The sequence below is a fragment of the Cervus canadensis genome, chromosome 30 (genome assembly GCF_019320065.1).
Source record: "Cervus canadensis isolate Bull #8, Minnesota chromosome 30, ASM1932006v1, whole genome shotgun sequence".
NCBI classification, from domain to species: domain Eukaryota; kingdom Metazoa; phylum Chordata; class Mammalia; order Artiodactyla; family Cervidae; genus Cervus; species Cervus canadensis.
Genome location: NC_057415.1, coordinates 31942430 through 31959168, shown reverse-complemented (window position 1 = coordinate 31959168; position 16739 = coordinate 31942430). Strand labels below are relative to the sequence as shown.

General features: G+C 48.4%; 1 protein-coding gene across 1 annotated transcript; it reads left to right on the top strand.

Moving 5' to 3' along the window:
- Nucleotides 1–5264: 5264 nt before the first annotated feature.
- Nucleotides 5265–12343, top strand: C30H9orf152 (chromosome 30 C9orf152 homolog). The gene is made up of 2 exons (XM_043453581.1): nucleotides 5265–5912; nucleotides 10561–12343. The coding sequence occupies exons 1-2, from the start codon at nucleotides 5720–5722 to the stop codon at nucleotides 11070–11072; spliced, it is 705 nt and encodes a 234-aa protein (XP_043309516.1). The 5' UTR covers nucleotides 5265–5719; the 3' UTR covers nucleotides 11073–12343.
- Nucleotides 12344–16739: the final 4396 nt, after the last annotated feature.

The window sequence follows — 16739 nt, the reverse complement described above, 5'->3', positions numbered from 1 at the left end:
ATAAGAAGTCCAGGGTCCCCGAGGAGGAGAGAGGGGTCTGGGGCTCTCAAGGAGGGGACAGGAAGTCTGGAGTTCTCATGGAGGAGAAAAGGACTTTTTTTTTTTTTTTTTTTTACATTCCTTAGTCTTAGTCACATAAAACATTTTTTTCTTTAAGCCCGGAGCTGATGATTACACAACAAAACAACTCAGCTTAAACTCTGTACTAAAGATTATATAACAACAATGTATCCTGCTTGAGGACTTGTTTCTCTTTCTTGAGAACCTTCTGACTAATCCTGTTACCTTAAAATGTATAATATGGGAGTGGGCTTCCCTTGTGGCTCAGCGGGTGAAGATTCCGCCTGCATTGCAGGAGACCTGGGTTCAATCCCTGGGTTGGGAAGATCCCCTGGAAAAGGGAAAGGCTACCCACTCCAGTGTTCTGGCCTGGAGAATTCCATGCACAGTCCATGGGGTCAAAAAGAGTCAGACAGGGAGTGGATCTGGTAAGATCTTTCTATTGTTAGTTCTAATCCTGTCATCTTAAGTGTAAATTGTGGGAGGCCGTCTAGTAAGACCTTTACAACCTTAAGACAGTCTGTTGATTTACTGTAATAACCAATTTAAAAAGTATATAGCTCCCTTGCTAAGACTAGTGAGAGGGTACTCTCTGTCCCCCTTCTGATATCTGTGTCAGAAGCTTTCCCTGTCCCTTTTAATACTTTAATAAAATTCTGCTACACAAAATCTCTTGAGGGATCAAGTCTGGTCCTGGTCCCGAAGCTAAAGCTGCTTCTTTGGAGATCATGAATCCATCGTTCACCATAAGCTATCAGGCTGAGCCTCCTTCTCACTGGAGCCAGCAAGAAGACACCCAGGGAAGATCCCATCCATCACCATCTTGTTCTTTTGGTCTAAGGCTACATCACCAAGCTGTGGGGTGGGATAATTTTAGAGTGAAATTAGTACAGAGAAGAGGAAAAACTAAAGATCAGGGTATCATAAGCTTTTCGTAGAGTCTCTAGCAGAAAGGACTCAAAACAAGTCCTAGCACCAAGATGGAATCCACTCCTGTTGACCACCCACCCCTACACATACCTGGCTCTCCTGGCCTTTGGCTCACAAACCACAGTCTCTGAATCTCCACCCACCCTTGGCTGACCTTTATAGTGCCTCTGGAATAGTATTCTAGTGATAAGTGACACCTTTGTCACCCACGTCTTATAGAAGAACTGGGCCCTTTGAACTGGAGTGGACTTGGATCCTCTAGGTCTCATTTCCTTTACTATAAGCTTTCCTGAGAGCTCCAGGGAAAGCAGTTCCTTTCATCAGTGACCCTGTTAGATTACAAACATGCTTATCTCTCAACATGGACTTTCATTTTCAGCTTCAGTACAGTTTAAGCCATATGGAAAAAGGAAAATATTTTTTTCAAACAACAGGGCATCTCATCCCTCTCTGGTGTCTTGAACTCTAACCAAGCTTTTTTCTTGCTCCACTGGTGAGTCCACCCAAATAATAAATCATGTCCTTCTAGTGGTAGCTGTCATCATTTTTCAAGAAGGGCTACAGCTCAATCATATTTTTTATTTATTCCAGAGGACTCTCTGGGATGGGATACCATTGCCAATTTTTTTCTCTTACACTATTATTACTGTTATTGCAAATCATAGGGAAAGGGAAGCTTATTCAATAAGTGGTACTCTGCAACAGGGCAATTATCTGGAGGAAAAAATAGCTAGATTCATGCTTTATCTAAAACTCTAATACTAAAATCAATTCCAAATAGATGAAAGATTTGGGTATTAAAAGAGAGAGAGGAATCATATGAATTAAAGAAAGAATTTAAGCTTCTAACAGGCAAGCAGCCAGCAGCTGGTAGCCTCTCCTAATTCCCATTGGAATACCTACAAAGATTCAACCAGAGAAAAGGATAACAATTACTATTAAAAGATGAAGACTGACAGATGTCAATGTAGTAGAAATTGAGTCCAATTTTATGGCAGATGCAACTGGACTAGAATGGAGGGGCCCGTATGATCTTCAGCTGCGAGTAGAGAAAGGGAAAGTACTGGCTGCTCAGTCATGTCTGACTCTGCGACTCTATGGATGGTAACGCACCAGGCTCCTCTGTCCATGGAATTCTCCAGGCAAGAATCCTGAAGTGGATTCCATTCCTTGAGAAGGAAAAGTGCCATTTCCTTCTCCAGGGGATCTTCCTGACCCAGGGATCGAACCCGAGTCTCTTGCGTCTCCTCCATTGTGGGCAGATTCTTTACCATCTGAGCCACCAGGGAAGCCGCTGCTAGAAAGGCTCCCTGATAAAAAAAAGGAATGAAGAAGCTTGGGCTATTTCCCACCACTGTCTCTCAACCAGTAACCCAGAGACTCAAGAATCTGGGCAGTTAACTCTCCAGAGCAGTGGAGAATTTTAGACACACACCAATATCCAGACACCACCCCAGACTAGGTGAATCAGAATATTTAGGGGAGGCGCTCCAGCATGGGTGTTTTTTTAAAAACTCCCAGGGTGGGGGACTTCCCTGGTAGTCCAGTGGTTAAGAATCCTCTTTGCAATGCTGAGGATTTGGGTTCAGTCCCTGGTTGGGGAACTAAGGTCTCACATTCCATACAGAAACTAGGCCTGCACACTGTAACTACCAAGCCCGTGCACTCTAGAGGCTGCATGCCTCAACTATAGAGTCTGTGTGCCGCAATGAAAGACCCAATGCCGCCAAATAAATAAATGAATACTGAAAAAACAAAAAAACACTCCCAAGGCGGTTTTGGGACTTCCCTGGTGGTCCAGTGGCTAAGACTCCATACTCCCAAGGCAGGGGGCCGGGGGTTCAATCCCTGATCTGGGAACTAGATCCCACATGCCAAAAGAAAGATTGAGGATCCCTCATGTCACAACTAAGAAACAAATAAATAAGCACAGCTAAACAAATAAATATTTTAAAAAACCAAAAACCTTCCAAGGTGATTTTATTGTGTAACCAGACTGAGAACCAGTCTTCTGCATATATCTCTCAGATGCTATTCTATAGGGCAGGAAGGGAGATCAGGAGATTCTGTCTCCCCAGTTTTGGCCAACCTGGCTCTTTGGTGACATTTCTTTCCCTCCTGGCAGTCTGGGATGCCCCTCTTTACTGCTTTTTCTCCTATCGTTTTGATTTTCCTTTTTATGTTTTTCAACATTACCTTCTTACTTCTACCTGTCCCTTAAATATTGGTCTTCCCAGAGCTTGGTATCTTGAAATAGCCTCCTAAATTGGATATTTCATTCAATTCTAAGACTTCAGCTGCCAGATATGCGCTGAAGACTTCCATTCTTAGGAGGCAGGGTGAACATTTTCACCTTCATAACCCTCCTCCTGGAGTATATACTCTCCTACTGGGAGAGGAGCCCTCCCCAACCCAAGCCAGGATAATTGTGGAGGTCTTGAGGAGGTGGGGGAAAGACAGTGAGACCATTTAAACAAAACAGTAGCACAGAAATTATGTTAAGAAGTAATCTTGTAGAAGCTCCACTAGCCTAGACCGTTCATCCCCCTCTCTCAATAGCTAGAACATAACGACAGAACAGAAGCCAAGAGAAAGAAGTTAGACACTGGGACAAGAAGGCAGAAGCGCACAGGAGAGACCTCTCTTCTACCATCAAACATGAACTTGAACAAGCTAACGGGGACTGAAAAGGGACAAGAGAGCAACTTTGGACCATCTCTCAATTCCCTGTATGCATGACTGTCTAATGATAAAACTTTTCTGATAATGAACTGTGTCTTTTTCACAAATGATGACATCTGCACCTCCCTACCAAGCTTCCAGCTCCCACCTGACGACGCAATGACTTCAAACATCACATCTAAAACAAGTCCCTCCTCCTCTCCATCACTCCAATCTGCTCCTCTCCTGTGCCATCTCTATGACGGGTCTACCACTTCTCTACCCAGTAGCAGTTAAAGTGTGTCCCCCCAAATCCAAATGTTGAAGTCCTAACTCTAGTACCTCAGAATGTGACCTTATTTGGAAACTGGATCATGGCAGATAGAAACATTGACTTAAGATGAGGTCATTAGCATGGGGTCCTAATCCAATAGGACTCATGTCCTTATACAAAGGGTGAGTTGGATTCAGAGACACACATACAAGAACATCATGTGAATACAAAGGCAAAGATCAAGTGATGCTTTTACAAGCCAGGAAATGCCCACGGTTGCCAGCACACCACCAGAAGCAAAATGAGAGGCCTGGAACAGATTCCCTCTTAGATCCCCGAAGGAACCAACCTTGCTGACACCTTGATCTTGGACTTGTGGCCTTCAGACCTGTGGGACAATGAATGATTGCTGTTGAAGCCAACCCATGTGTGGTACCTTGTCAAAGCAGCACATACTACCCAACAAAGCCTATGTGCAGATGGCATATGTGTGCTGCGTGCGTACCCTCAGTCCTGTCCGACTCGTTGCAACCCCATGGACTGTAGCCCGCCAGGCTTCTCTGTCCATGGAATTCTCCAGGCAAGAATGCTGGAGTGGGCTGCCATTCCCTTCTCAAGGGGATCTTCCCAACTCAGGGCTTGAATCTGCATCTCTTATGTCTCCTGCACTGGCAGGCGGGTTCTTTACCACTAGCACCATCTGGGAAGCCCATATGGCATATACCACTTAACAAAGATTTACGTTCCATCTCTTGTCCAATGTCCTATGGCTAAATACCATCCCACTGCTTTCCAAAATGTCTCTAAATTCAGCTGTGACTGTTTCCACTGCCTCTGCAGATACTTTGGGTAACTATGTTAGGAGAATATAGAAAGCTAATCAGCCAAATGGAGCCCAGGGTAGATCGAAGCTGATGTGTGTGAGAGAGAGAGACAGAGTTTAGGATTCAAACCGGATGTAGGCATGGCGGGGCTGCCAAGCAGAGGGGGAGGGTGCACCCAGTTGTGGGTAAAACAAACACCAACCTGGCTGGTTGGGAAATGCTGAGACCACAGAGGCTACACTGAATGTCAAAGGGGTGGGGCTGGCTGGAGGCCACGGCTCGCTGGGGCTGGGCTTTCTCCTGAGTTGCATACCGTGGGGGTGAGTGGAGGTCTCAGGGTACCTTTGCTGGTGGGTCGGTCTCCCTCTGCCCAGTGCCGGTGCATATCCCCTGGGCACCAGCTCCTTCACCAACTACCAACCAAACTGGCAGGTTTGCTGACAAGCATCCGCGGTCCAGTCCGAGAAGCGTGAGCCAAGTTGGGCACTTGGCCTCCACAGCACTAGCTCCAGCTCTGCCAGGAAACAGGAGGCGTCACGGTAGCTCCTGGATTCTGCACTTTAGGATCAAGCAGTGAAAGACCTGGAGTAGGACATCCCTTGGACCCTAAAAGGATCTGAGCAGCTGGGCTTGTCTTTCGCTCTTTCCCCAGCTCCTCAGTTCCTCACTTTTATTCACTCCCTGCCCTCCAGTCCTCACGCTTCTCCCCCATCCATCTGCTGTCACCTTCTTCCTCCATTCTATATCCCCTCTTTGGACCCCCTCCTTCCCTCTCCCTCAATTTCCCTCTTGGAGCCCCACCCCAGACTTTTCCCTTCTCCTTACCGCCCCTTTCCAGCGCATCTCCCCTCCTCCATTTCTCTCTCCCCTACCTGGTTCTCCACGGGATCTGGCTACCTTCCTCCTCACTTCCGAGCCCCACCACCCCCTGGGCCCCGCCCATCCGTGTTTGCTGTCCTCCCGGATCCGGATGAAGGGGTGGCCCTGCCCGTGCCCCGCCCTGCCCCACTTCTGGCAGCTGGGGTCTTGCTACATGGCCCAGGGCTCCGGGCCTCGGGCCCCCCCGAAAGGGCCCCTGCTTAACATCCAGCTCCTGCGAGCCCAGTATGAAGGCCTGAGACGGAAGCAGAGGGCCCAGGCCCACGTCGTGGTGCTCCCGAAAGGTAGGGCTGGGCAGCTGCTGGGGGCAGAGGCAGGGAGGACCTGGCTGTGGGCAGAACGGGTGGCAAAGCTGTGGGCAGCGCAGGGCCAGGCCTCTGCGGGCCCTCCCGGTGGACAAAAGCAGGGAGGCAGGGTCAGAACAGAGGGGCTGGTGTGGGTGCCAGCTGAGCCAGGGGGCTCCCGCAGGGGGCTGGCAGGCAGCATGCCACCATTCCTGGACTCTGCTCTTAGATTCTGATCTTGCTGAACTGGTCTGCCTGGTGAGCCGGGCTTGGCCCTCCCGCTAGGCCACGTGGAGAGATGGGAGCTGTGCTTCCTAGCTGGGTCTCACTCGAGCACCTCCTGCAAACCAGGGAAATGGGCTCTGGAGACAGAACACGTGATATTTCCAACAGCTTGGGCGCCGGCCAGAGGAAAGACGGCTCAGGGACCCAGGAGGCACCCAGGCTCACCCACCAGCCGGAGAAGCCTTGAGATATAGAAGCCCCTCCTTCAGGGGAGAAGCCTCCCTTCCATTAGGAACTCAACTTTATTCCAGGAGGAAGTTAGGAGCACAAGACTCAAATCTCAGCCCCTCATCCTCTAAACCCAGAGGAACAAGTCAAGAAAAGTAGGAAGACCCTCTGAAAAGTATAGTCTGTGCCCAGGGAATTTCTGTGGTTGTTTTCATCGTTCACACTCCCTGGGAACACACCCAGGCTGGGCTGGGAGGGAATCAGGGGCCAGAGGGACCTCACTGCCTGGGAAGTGACAGGAAGTGTGTTGCCACAGGCTAAAAGCGCCCCTCTCGCGCGACTTGGGCCAACCAGCGGGATCTGTCTGCACTGACCTGGCACAGCCAAACAGCACCCCCATCTCTGCAGGGCAGAGCTGATAGTTCCCTAAAGCTTTCCCATCCTCAAGGGTGTTTATTCATTCAGCCACTCAACATTCATTCATTTAACCCATATCAAGTGAAAGCAGGTTTAACACACCTGTGATTCAGACTCACAAAACTATGTGATGCGCATGTCCCAAAGACATCACAAACTCAGCACAGCGCATAGGTTTACCACCCCTGCCCCAACCTTCCCTGCTGGCCCTTTCTCCTGCATCCTGTAACTCAGAGCTCCTGCCTCCATCATCACCATGTGATGAGTTACATGTCACGAGTTACGACGGGCTAAGGCAAGGGGTAGTGCTCGGTCACTGCTTCCCCAGGGATGGTTTCTGACCCGCAGGCTCGGTCAGGACCTTTCGGGGTTCATCTTTCACAGCGGTCTGCGAGTTCACATTCCCGCTCTAACTGAGAAACAGTGAGCTGTCTGATGGGACGCCCCCGTACTTGGTCTCTGGAGGACAGCCTGAGCCTCAGCTTTGCCGCCGACTTGCTCCGTGCGGCTTTGAACAAATCCTATAAATTCCTCTGTGACTCAGTTTCCTCATCTGTCAACCAGGAATAACTATAGTCCCCAGAGTATAAGATCATGGTGGGAACGAAATAAATGACTATGGATAAAGCTCCTTGGGACTTTCTGTGCTGATCGGCTAAGGACCAGGTCATAGGTCACACGAGACTGAGTTGGAAGGATACTTGAAGAACTTGGACTGGGTGTGAGGAGTAAGGTGTTCCCCAGGGAGAAACCAGAGTCCGATTACAAACTGTGAACGTGTGAGCTTCACAGTCGTGTCCGACTCTGCAATTCCATGGACTGCAGCCTGCCAGGCTCCTCTGCCCATGGAATTCTTCAGTCAACAGTCCTGGAGTGGGCTGCCATTCCCTTCTCCAGGGGGTCTTCTGACCCAGGGATTGAAACAGAGTCCCCCGCATCGCAGGCAGATTCCCTGGGGGCTCAAACAGTAGAGAGTCTGAGCAACTAACATGTTCACTTTCAGATTATAAAAATGAAATGAAAAAATGATGGTAGGGGCAAGAAAACAATTCTGCCTGCACATTAGCAATAAGGTGGATGGTGATACCACCCAGTGAGATAGGGAATATAGGAGAAAATATTTCTGATAGGGAGAGATAAATTTGTGAATATGCTACATTTGAGGACTTCCCTGGTGGTCCAGTGGCTATGCCTCCTAACACCAGAAGCCTGGGTTCAATCCCTCATCAGGGAAATACAGCCTACATGCCATAACTAAAAATTCTGCATGCTACAGCTAAAGATTCCATGTGCCACAACAAGGACCCAGCACGACCCAAATAACATTTTTTAAACACACTGCATTTGAGGGAATTATCTGTAAAACTTCCAACCAGCCTGCATCTCAGGAGAGTAATTTGGGCTGGAGATATAGGTTTGGGGTCATCAACAAATTGTTGAAGTCACAGGCATGGATAAAATTGTGGGGGGACCAATGCATAAACTGTTAAGAGGCTGGGAGGACAATTAGAGGTACAGAACGCTAAAGTATTGAAGGCACAAGCAGAAGAAGAAAAGTCAGAGAAGACAGCAGTCAAAATGTTAGCAGATGAACAACAGCCTGAAAAAGGAAGGAAATTCACACATGCGGGATCTTGGATGAACCCAGATGAATCTTGAGGACATTACGCTAGGCAAAATAAGCCAGTCATAAAAAGTCAGTAGATCATGAGTAATCATCTATTCAAATGAGGTACATGGAGTGGTCAAACTCAGAGACAGTTAAGTAGAAGGTTGCCAGGGTGGGGGTGGAAGAGATGAAGAATTGTTGTTTAATGGGTATAGTGTCAGTCTGGAAAGATGAAAAAGTTCTTGAGATCAGTTGTACAACCACGTGACTGGACTTAACACTATTGAACTGTACACTTCAAAATGGCTAAAGGTGGTAAATTTTATGTTGCATGGGCCTTGCCACAATTCATTTTTCTTAAATGGAGGAGAAAACCAGGAGATGTTAATGCCATGAAGCCAAGCAAGTAGAGGGAATTTAGAAGACAGGGATCTTCTGTGTCCAGCACATCTGAGACCCAGGAGGACAGAGTGGTCGTTAAGACTGGCTCCCTCTAAAACTAGATTTCAGCACCTCAAGACACAGAGTTGTATCCGGAGGGGCAGGTATTCTGGGAGCTTATTAATGGAAGGAAGGCTCTGGAATTAGCTTTCCTCTTAACATTATGGAATGTACGCAGGTTCTAGAAATGGCAGGTGTTTTGGATTCCTAGCACTGGAGTTCAAGGGCTCCTCCCAGCTTTACTCCTTCAACACCATCTCTCTACTCCCACTGTGGACGTTGTTACCTACAGGACCTTCCGCAGTGACAGATATCAGAATGCTCAAGGGAGCTCTGCCAACATTTCAGAGGCAATTCCAGGCTTGTCACAGGCCTCCTTTCTGTAGGAAAATGACATTCAGTCATCCCTCCAACCCTCACCACCACCAAGAGTTGACCAGAAACTACCATGTTCCACAAGATGGTAAAAAGATGCCCCTGAGAAGGAACAGAGGCATCAGCCCACCTACTCATCCCTGAAGCCAGGGCAGGAAAGCAGACGGTGCTACCAACGTGTTTCCAAGACAGTGGCCATGAGATAAAAGATAAAGACCAGTCCTCCGAAAGGAGCTGCTTCAAACACAGCCCCTCCTCCTCTGCCTTGGATGCTAAACCCATCATTAGAATCCCATAACACAAAAGAATAACCCCTTTCCAATGTCCAGAGTACATGAATCACACCTGTGGGTGGACATGTGTGTGCCCTTGCTCCTGGTTCCTCTCTGCCTCAAATGTGAGTTTCCCAGCTCTCCCTAGGACTCACTCCCTCACTGCAAAGACTGAAGTCTATTATTAAACTCTCTCATTCTTGAATTTTTTTCCACAGCACTGCTTACCATTGGAATTGTTATTACCATGTTTGTTTGCTTATTCCTTTTCTATTTCATTGTTTATTCCAGGACTTGGGAATACAGTAATGAACACTGAGACAAAAACTACCCCGTTATGATGTGGTCTGCTGCTGCTAAGTCACTTCAGTCGTGTCCGACTCTTTGTGACCCTATAGACAGCAGCCCACCAGGCTCCCCCGTCCCTGGGATTCTCCAGGCAAGAACACTGGAGTGGGTTGCCATTTCCTTCTCCAATGCATGAAAGTGAAAAGTGAAAGTGAAGTCGCTCAGTCGTGTCTGACTCTTAGAGACCCCATGGACTGCAGCCCACCAGGCTCCTCCGTCCATGGGACTTTCCAGGCAAGAGTACTGGAGTGGGGTGCCATTGCCTTCTCCGTATGATGTGGTCTAGTGGAGTAGAAAGTGAAAGGGTTCAATCCCTGGGTTGGGAAGATCCCCTGGAGAAGGGAATGGCAACCCACTTCAGTATTTTTGCCTGGGAAATCCCAACACAGAGGAGCCTGGTGGGCTACGGTCCATGGGGTCACAAAGAGTCAGACACGACTCTGCAACTAACACTTTCACTTTCTACTTCACTAGACCATATCATGAAGGGGTATATTTTGTCTCAAGACCTCAAATAAATAATGCCTGGCACGCTATAAGCACTTAATAATGGAATGAATGAATACTGTTCGTGAATGGGTGTGTGTTAAGAGAGAGTGCAGGGCACTGGGTATCTGGCCTCCTTGATGTACTGGGCATGGCCTTTCTCAGCTTCAAAGCTCTGAGAACCCCACAAACAAGGGCTGCCCCTGCCCCTTCCAGCGGTGACCCTGTTGGTGCCTTGCTTTCTCAGGAGGGAACCTGCCCACCCCAGCCGAGTCCATGGTCAGTGCTGTTTGGATTAACATGGAGAGAAGGCATTCCTTGACCCCAGAAGAGGCAGCTCCTGAGGCAGAGGAGACGCTGGAGGAGGATGACAGGGGCTGTCTCCAGACCCCCGAGTCTCCCTGGCACACGCACCTAGAGATGCACCGCCTGGTCCAAACCTTCCACCCAGGAACCAGTCTTCACGTAAAGCACAAGGACAAGTTCACGGGGTCTGGGCAAAGGCTCCCAGGCTTGTTTGAAGACACGCAGATGACTCAGCAAGAAACCACCAGCCCAGGACCAGCCCAGCCTGAGTGCCAAGCAGACAAGTCACAGACAAAGGCGGTGGGATCTGGCTTCCACGTGGGCACTCAGGGCCCTACTGCCATAAAAAGGTCACACCGGACTGGAAAACCAGTTCACTATCCATTTCCCCAGAGGAAAACTCCCAGGATCTCCCAGGCCGCCCGGAACTTGGGCTTATATGGTCCAGCCTGAAGCTCTCTACTCAGAGGTCTCAACTGTGAGGCCATGTATGGCCTCATCAAGGAACCTGGGAGGCAGAGACACAACTAAGGCCTGGAGCTGTGAGCAGAGCTGAATGACATCATTGTAGGTCAGACTGTGGGAAACGAACTTCACAGCGGGCCCAGGGTCTTGTGCCTCAAAAAAAAAGAAAGACTGCCCAGACCAGACTGCTCACAGCTCAGGGGGAACGAGTGCTGTTCCATCAACACAGCCCCATTCTGCTCACATAAGGCGACAGTGCTGTGGACATTGGCTCAGTCCCTGGATCTAGAGAATTCTGAAACATAAAACAGAGACCCTAGTGGGTGGAAGCCTCAGCAGTGCCCTGGAGTCAACAGCATGGGCAACCATGTTTTCAGTAACTTCTGGGACTTTCTCACATGTTCTGGAGAAGAGGAGCTCTGAGAACTGCCTCCTTCTGGTTGCTATGCCTGGAGGCCAGCACACTAAGTCACTCCCTTCATTCATAGTGACCACAGCATTTCTGCCCCCGCCTCGCAGAGTATAGTCACCCTGGGTAAAAAGGGTCAAAACGATGCTACCTACTGTTCTGTGTGTTGAAGGGTCTTTAGGAAGAGTTGGTCATCTCTCCCCTCTCACTGAGACTGTACATTCCAGCCTCATTATAGATTTCCTTTTACCCTTCTCCCTCCATCCTTCCCTTCCTTCCTTCTTTCCTATTTGACTTCTCTGTCCTTCCCTTCCTCAATCTCTCTCTCTCCAAATTAAACATTGCCCATCACTGAAGATATATACTAACAGAAGCCTCGGAGAAGAAAACAAAGAAACGTTCCTGCTTGGAAAGTATATGTTCCTCAAAAACGGCTCCCTTTTCAGCCACATTTGAATCATTGAGATCCTTCCTGGTATATTTTAAACCAAAGTGAAATAATACTGTTACTTGGTTATTGGGGAAGAAAGTATCTTACCTGGTTAACTTTAATCAACACACTTAAACACACCTAGGGTGACTTTTCCTCATGCTAGATTCTCTCTCTGTAAAGTTTTACCCACATCTTCCTTTTTTCCCAATGGTGATTCAGTCTTGCCCACCCACATGGAGAGTTTTTAGCTAGGAGTGTCATTTTCTCTCAAAAACACGTATGTGCCTTCTCCTTGAACCACCCAGAAACTCCCTCCAACTTGGGGATTCATTTTGATTCCTTTTGTGAATAATTAATGAGTCAGTTGTTAATTTTTTACAGTCTAATAAAAAACAAGACATTTTGCTGAAAACGAAACAACTTTATCCTTTGCTTTTATTTTAAAGAGGCTTCCCACGAGTCAGTCCTCTTTCTACCATAGTAATCAGGATAGGATATGTTTTGCTGAGTAACAAACAAGCTCCAAATCTCACCATAGAAGCTTATTTTTGTTCACTCATAGACATCTCACTGTGGATTTGGGCGAACTTCCAGCCCAGCTCTCCTACAAGTACTCCTAATAATTCAAGCTTCTTCAATCTTACGGCACCACCCTATTAACACTGGTTTCCCTAATTACTGTAGCAGGAGAAGAAAGTGCATTAAGAGTCACAAAGCAACTCTCAAACCACTTTGCTTATGTTTCATTGTCCAAAACAAGTAACACAGACATATTTCCACTTCATGGGTATAAGGAAGTGCAGTCATTCCATGTGCCCACAAGGAGAGAAAGAATGGAAATATGGATGAGTAAAAGGAAATATGGATGAACAAAAGTAATGACTAACACTGGTAGAGAGGGGCTAGGTCACAATATTGCTGCTGCTAAATCACTTCAGTCGTGTCCGACTCTGTGCGACCCCATAGACGGCAGCCCACCAGGCTCCCCCATCCATGGGATTTTCCGGGCAAGAGTACTGGAGTAGGGTGCCAATGCCTTCTCCAAGGTCACAATATTAGGTTCAATCAATTATTCTGAGTATAGTAAGTAGCTGTTAAGGGATTTACAAATGAGACTAAAATGATTTGACCTGCAGTTTAACCAGATGACTCTGGTTGTTCGTGGAGAATGAACTGATGGTCATGCTAAAGAGCAATGCCAGGGGAAAAAATGACCGGGGCAAGTTCAGTGGGAAAGACACTGTTAGGTAAAGCATGAGTGGGAGCAGAGAAAGGAAAGAAAAGTAGACACATATGACATAAATATATTTTGGAGATAGAATCAACAGGATTTACTGAAGAAAAATTATAAGTTAAAATTGAAGGATACTGAGTTTGAGATGCTCAGAGACACACAAACATCAAATAGGCAAGTATTTAAATGGAACTCGGGTTCTGGGCTAGACGTAAGAACTGAAGTGTCATGAGTATGTAGAGGTACTTAGAATTGGAAAGGTACACCTATGCAGAGTGTAGAGAGAAGACAGGGTCCAGAATGAGGTCCAGAATGAAAACTCCCAATTTGCTTAGTTGAAAAATCTCTAAGGGTTTTTCCAGTCCTTACTCAGAAGTGGGGTAGAGGAGGAGACAGTGAAGAGAAGTGACCAGGAGAGAAGGGGGCTCCTGGATATGGAGTCTCAGACCTCAGAGGCAAGAGATAGAACAAGATTTTGCACGGCTCACTGCAAACCTCCAAATGCCCACTTGCTAGAGTCCACACTCTTCCTCTGTCTGCTTTAAGAGGTCAGAGTCCAAGAAGCATCGCCGGATGTTAGCAAGTTCAAGCCAGAGCCAACTGATGTCCACCAAGGCTGACAGCATCTTTGCCCCAGAGGCATGGCCTTCTCCTGGGATGGGGTCATTCTTGTGCCTGGGGAGGAGTTGAGGATTAAGTGTTCCCCGTGGTAAAGCTTGAAGGGAGAGGGGCAAGAGGAAGGCTGGCTTTGAATCCTTCCACTCTTTCCCACAAGGCTGCTTCTGCCAGGAGCATTAGACCAGAACAATCTTTGTTGCTCAATTATAGGCACACCACTTCTCCTAACCCACAGGCGGTCAAACCCGTGTGGCAAAGGGCTCAAATGACCTGTGGGCTGTGGCCACCCACTCTGATTTTGTCTCCCCTGACAGTCAGGGCTGGAGCTAACCTTCTTTTTCCACGTTCTCCCCAGGATTGGCAGAAGGTTTTCCTAAACTAGAGACTAAATCCTGCCTCCAGTCACTTAGCTTAGGGCTGCTGAGTCTTCCAGCTCACGTGCTTGCCATCTTCAAGGGCTTGGACGGAGGTGCATCTGGGCTCCAGTATCAGCACTACCATTGGCAGACCTGACCGGAGCTCAGTTACTCTCCCAGACGCAAATTGCCCAGTTGTAAAATAAAATAAGGTGATAAAAGGCCCTGGAGTGTGGGAGGTGGGGAAGGAAGTATGTGTCACATTAGCTGTCAACTCTAACCTATCCCCGCTAGGGGGCAGGCTCCCCTCAAACCCACCCAGCCTGATTCCCTAACTTATCCCGTGGTGGTGGTTCAGTTGTTCAGTCCTGTCTGACCCTTCGCGACCCCACGGACTGCAGCACGCCCCATCATTAAAGCTCTTTCATCCCAGTCCTTAAGACTTGAAACGATTCGAATGTAAAAGTCTACCGCCATCCAGCTCAGATCCCACCAACCTCCCCACCCCCAGCACAGCCCTGATTTACACCTTTAAGATTAGAGGGAGGGGCGTGGTCATCTTGCTCACACACCCCTCCCACCTTTTTGGCTTTAGGGTAGAACACCGGCCACAGAGGGCCCTTTGTGTGACTGGCTGAGGTGCCGTTTGGGTCTCTTTTGCCTTGACCTTTACACTAACCTAACTCGGGGTCTGCAGGTTGGTGTGGACAGCTAGTGGCCGCCAGAGGCTCCTGCAGAGGAGAAACTCCACTGCAAGCCGCCCCTGTAATTGCATCAGAGGTCCACATCTCTTTGTCCCTCCATGGCCAGGGTCTCATCTGCCCTCTGCTGGCCCACTTAGGCTCGTAGACACAGAAGAGGTATTCTCTGCACCTAGATGCTGTAACCATCCTCACACCTTATCCCCCGGAGGTTCATACTGACTTTCTCCCTCTGAGGTCTCTCCCCTTCTCTCGGGGCAAGCCTCCCTGCTGAGCAATCATCCAGTTGGGGAATAATGTGTCACCCCGCCCCCTTTCTTGCAAATACTAACCTAAAAAGAAAAAAAACCTCTCTGAACTTCCAGCCTCTCTCTCTCTCTTGTGCTCACTTCCAGGGATAGGGAAGAGGGAATGGCCTTTATACAAGGAAATGTAAACCCACTCCAGTATTCTTGCCTGGAGAATCCCACAGATGGAGGAGCCTGGCGGGCTACAGTCCATGGGGTCGCAAAGGGTCCGACAGGACTGAGCAACTTCACTTTCACTTTCAAATACTGAATGTCCTGAAAAGGTCGACACAGCAGGACACTAGTTAAAAATGCTAAGCACAGATTTTCATCACTAGTACACTATTGCAATAAGGGACTGAAAGCTTCCATTTGTACACCAAAGACTGAGTGTTTTAAGGGGGAGAATGAGGAAGTAGGGAGGTGGGTAAGTAGGGATCCAGTGGTCAGGAAAATGAAAAAACTACAGAAAGGAGAAGTGTAGGATTGGTCCATATAAAACCCATCTGGGTCTGCTAACTGGCACCTACCAAAATTAGGTTGCTATGGGCTTCCCAGGTGGAACAGTAGTAAAGAACCCGCTTGCCAATGCAGTGAGACATAAGAGACTTGGGTTCGAGCCCTGGATGGGGAAGATCCCCCTGGAGGAGGGCATGGCAACCCACTCCAGTATTCTTGCCTGGAGAATCCCATGGACAGAGAAGCCTGACCTGCTACGGTCCATGGGGTCGCAAAGAGTTGGACACAACTGTGGTGACTTAGCAGGCAGGCACCCATCCTCCCACAGAGATCAGGAGACAAGGACCCTGTTTTCCTCCAGGTGTTGGCTGTAACAAAATAGTAAAATAAATTCTTTTGGCGTCATTGTAATTTCTCAGGCAGGCATTTTAAGGGGGGCTTGGGTCCCTGAGGATGCTGCCTTAGAGAACATGTTCACATTGGCTCAAGTCTTCAAAGGCCAAAGCTGAGGGCCAGTCAGACAGAAAGGACTCAGAGGAGCCTAGCTAGGGTTTGGTCAAGGAAAGAATCTTTGTCAGTTCTCAAGGACAGACTCCTGCAGTCTCAGATCCCTGAAGAAAAAGGGTCATGCCCAGTCCATCAAAATATTAAGAGCATCTGTCACCCAGGGCTGGGCTTCTCAAATGTGGGCAGGCATCAGAATCACCTGGACGGCTTGTTCAACCACTGATGGCTGATCCCCACCCCATCACTCTCTCAAGCAGCAGCTGTGAACGGGCGGGGCAAGAATCTGCATTTCTAACAAGGTCTCTGTTGATGCTCATACTGGGAAACACATTTTGGAAACCACTGCTCCTGGGACTACGGCTGACCTACAGACCTGGCAATCCTTAACACGCTGGGGTTCTGTGTGCCTTTTGTTTTCAGCTGTGGATTACAGACACCACTGGGCGGGGGAAAAAGGACGATTCCATGGGCACCACGACTCTCCTATTGCAGCAGCTGTTCAACAGGGCAGCCCCTGGCCCCACCCCACCTCCTGGCTGTATCAGACTGAGGGGGGCTGTGAGCAGATGTGGGACGCTGTCGCCACCCTCTGTGTCTCGACTGAGATGACTGTTTCTTCTTAGTAGGAAATTAATTCTGCAGTAGACCCCT

Excerpts from the sequence above, each read along its gene's own strand:
- C30H9orf152 (XM_043453581.1), top strand. The coding sequence starts at position 5,720 with ATGAAGGGGTGGCCCTGCCCGTGCCCCGCCCTGCCCCACTTCTGGCAG. Across the intron at positions 5,913-10,560 it reads CGTCGTGGTGCTCCCGAAAG|GAGGGAACCTGCCCACCCCA; the intron begins GTAGGGCTGGGC and ends TTGCTTTCTCAG.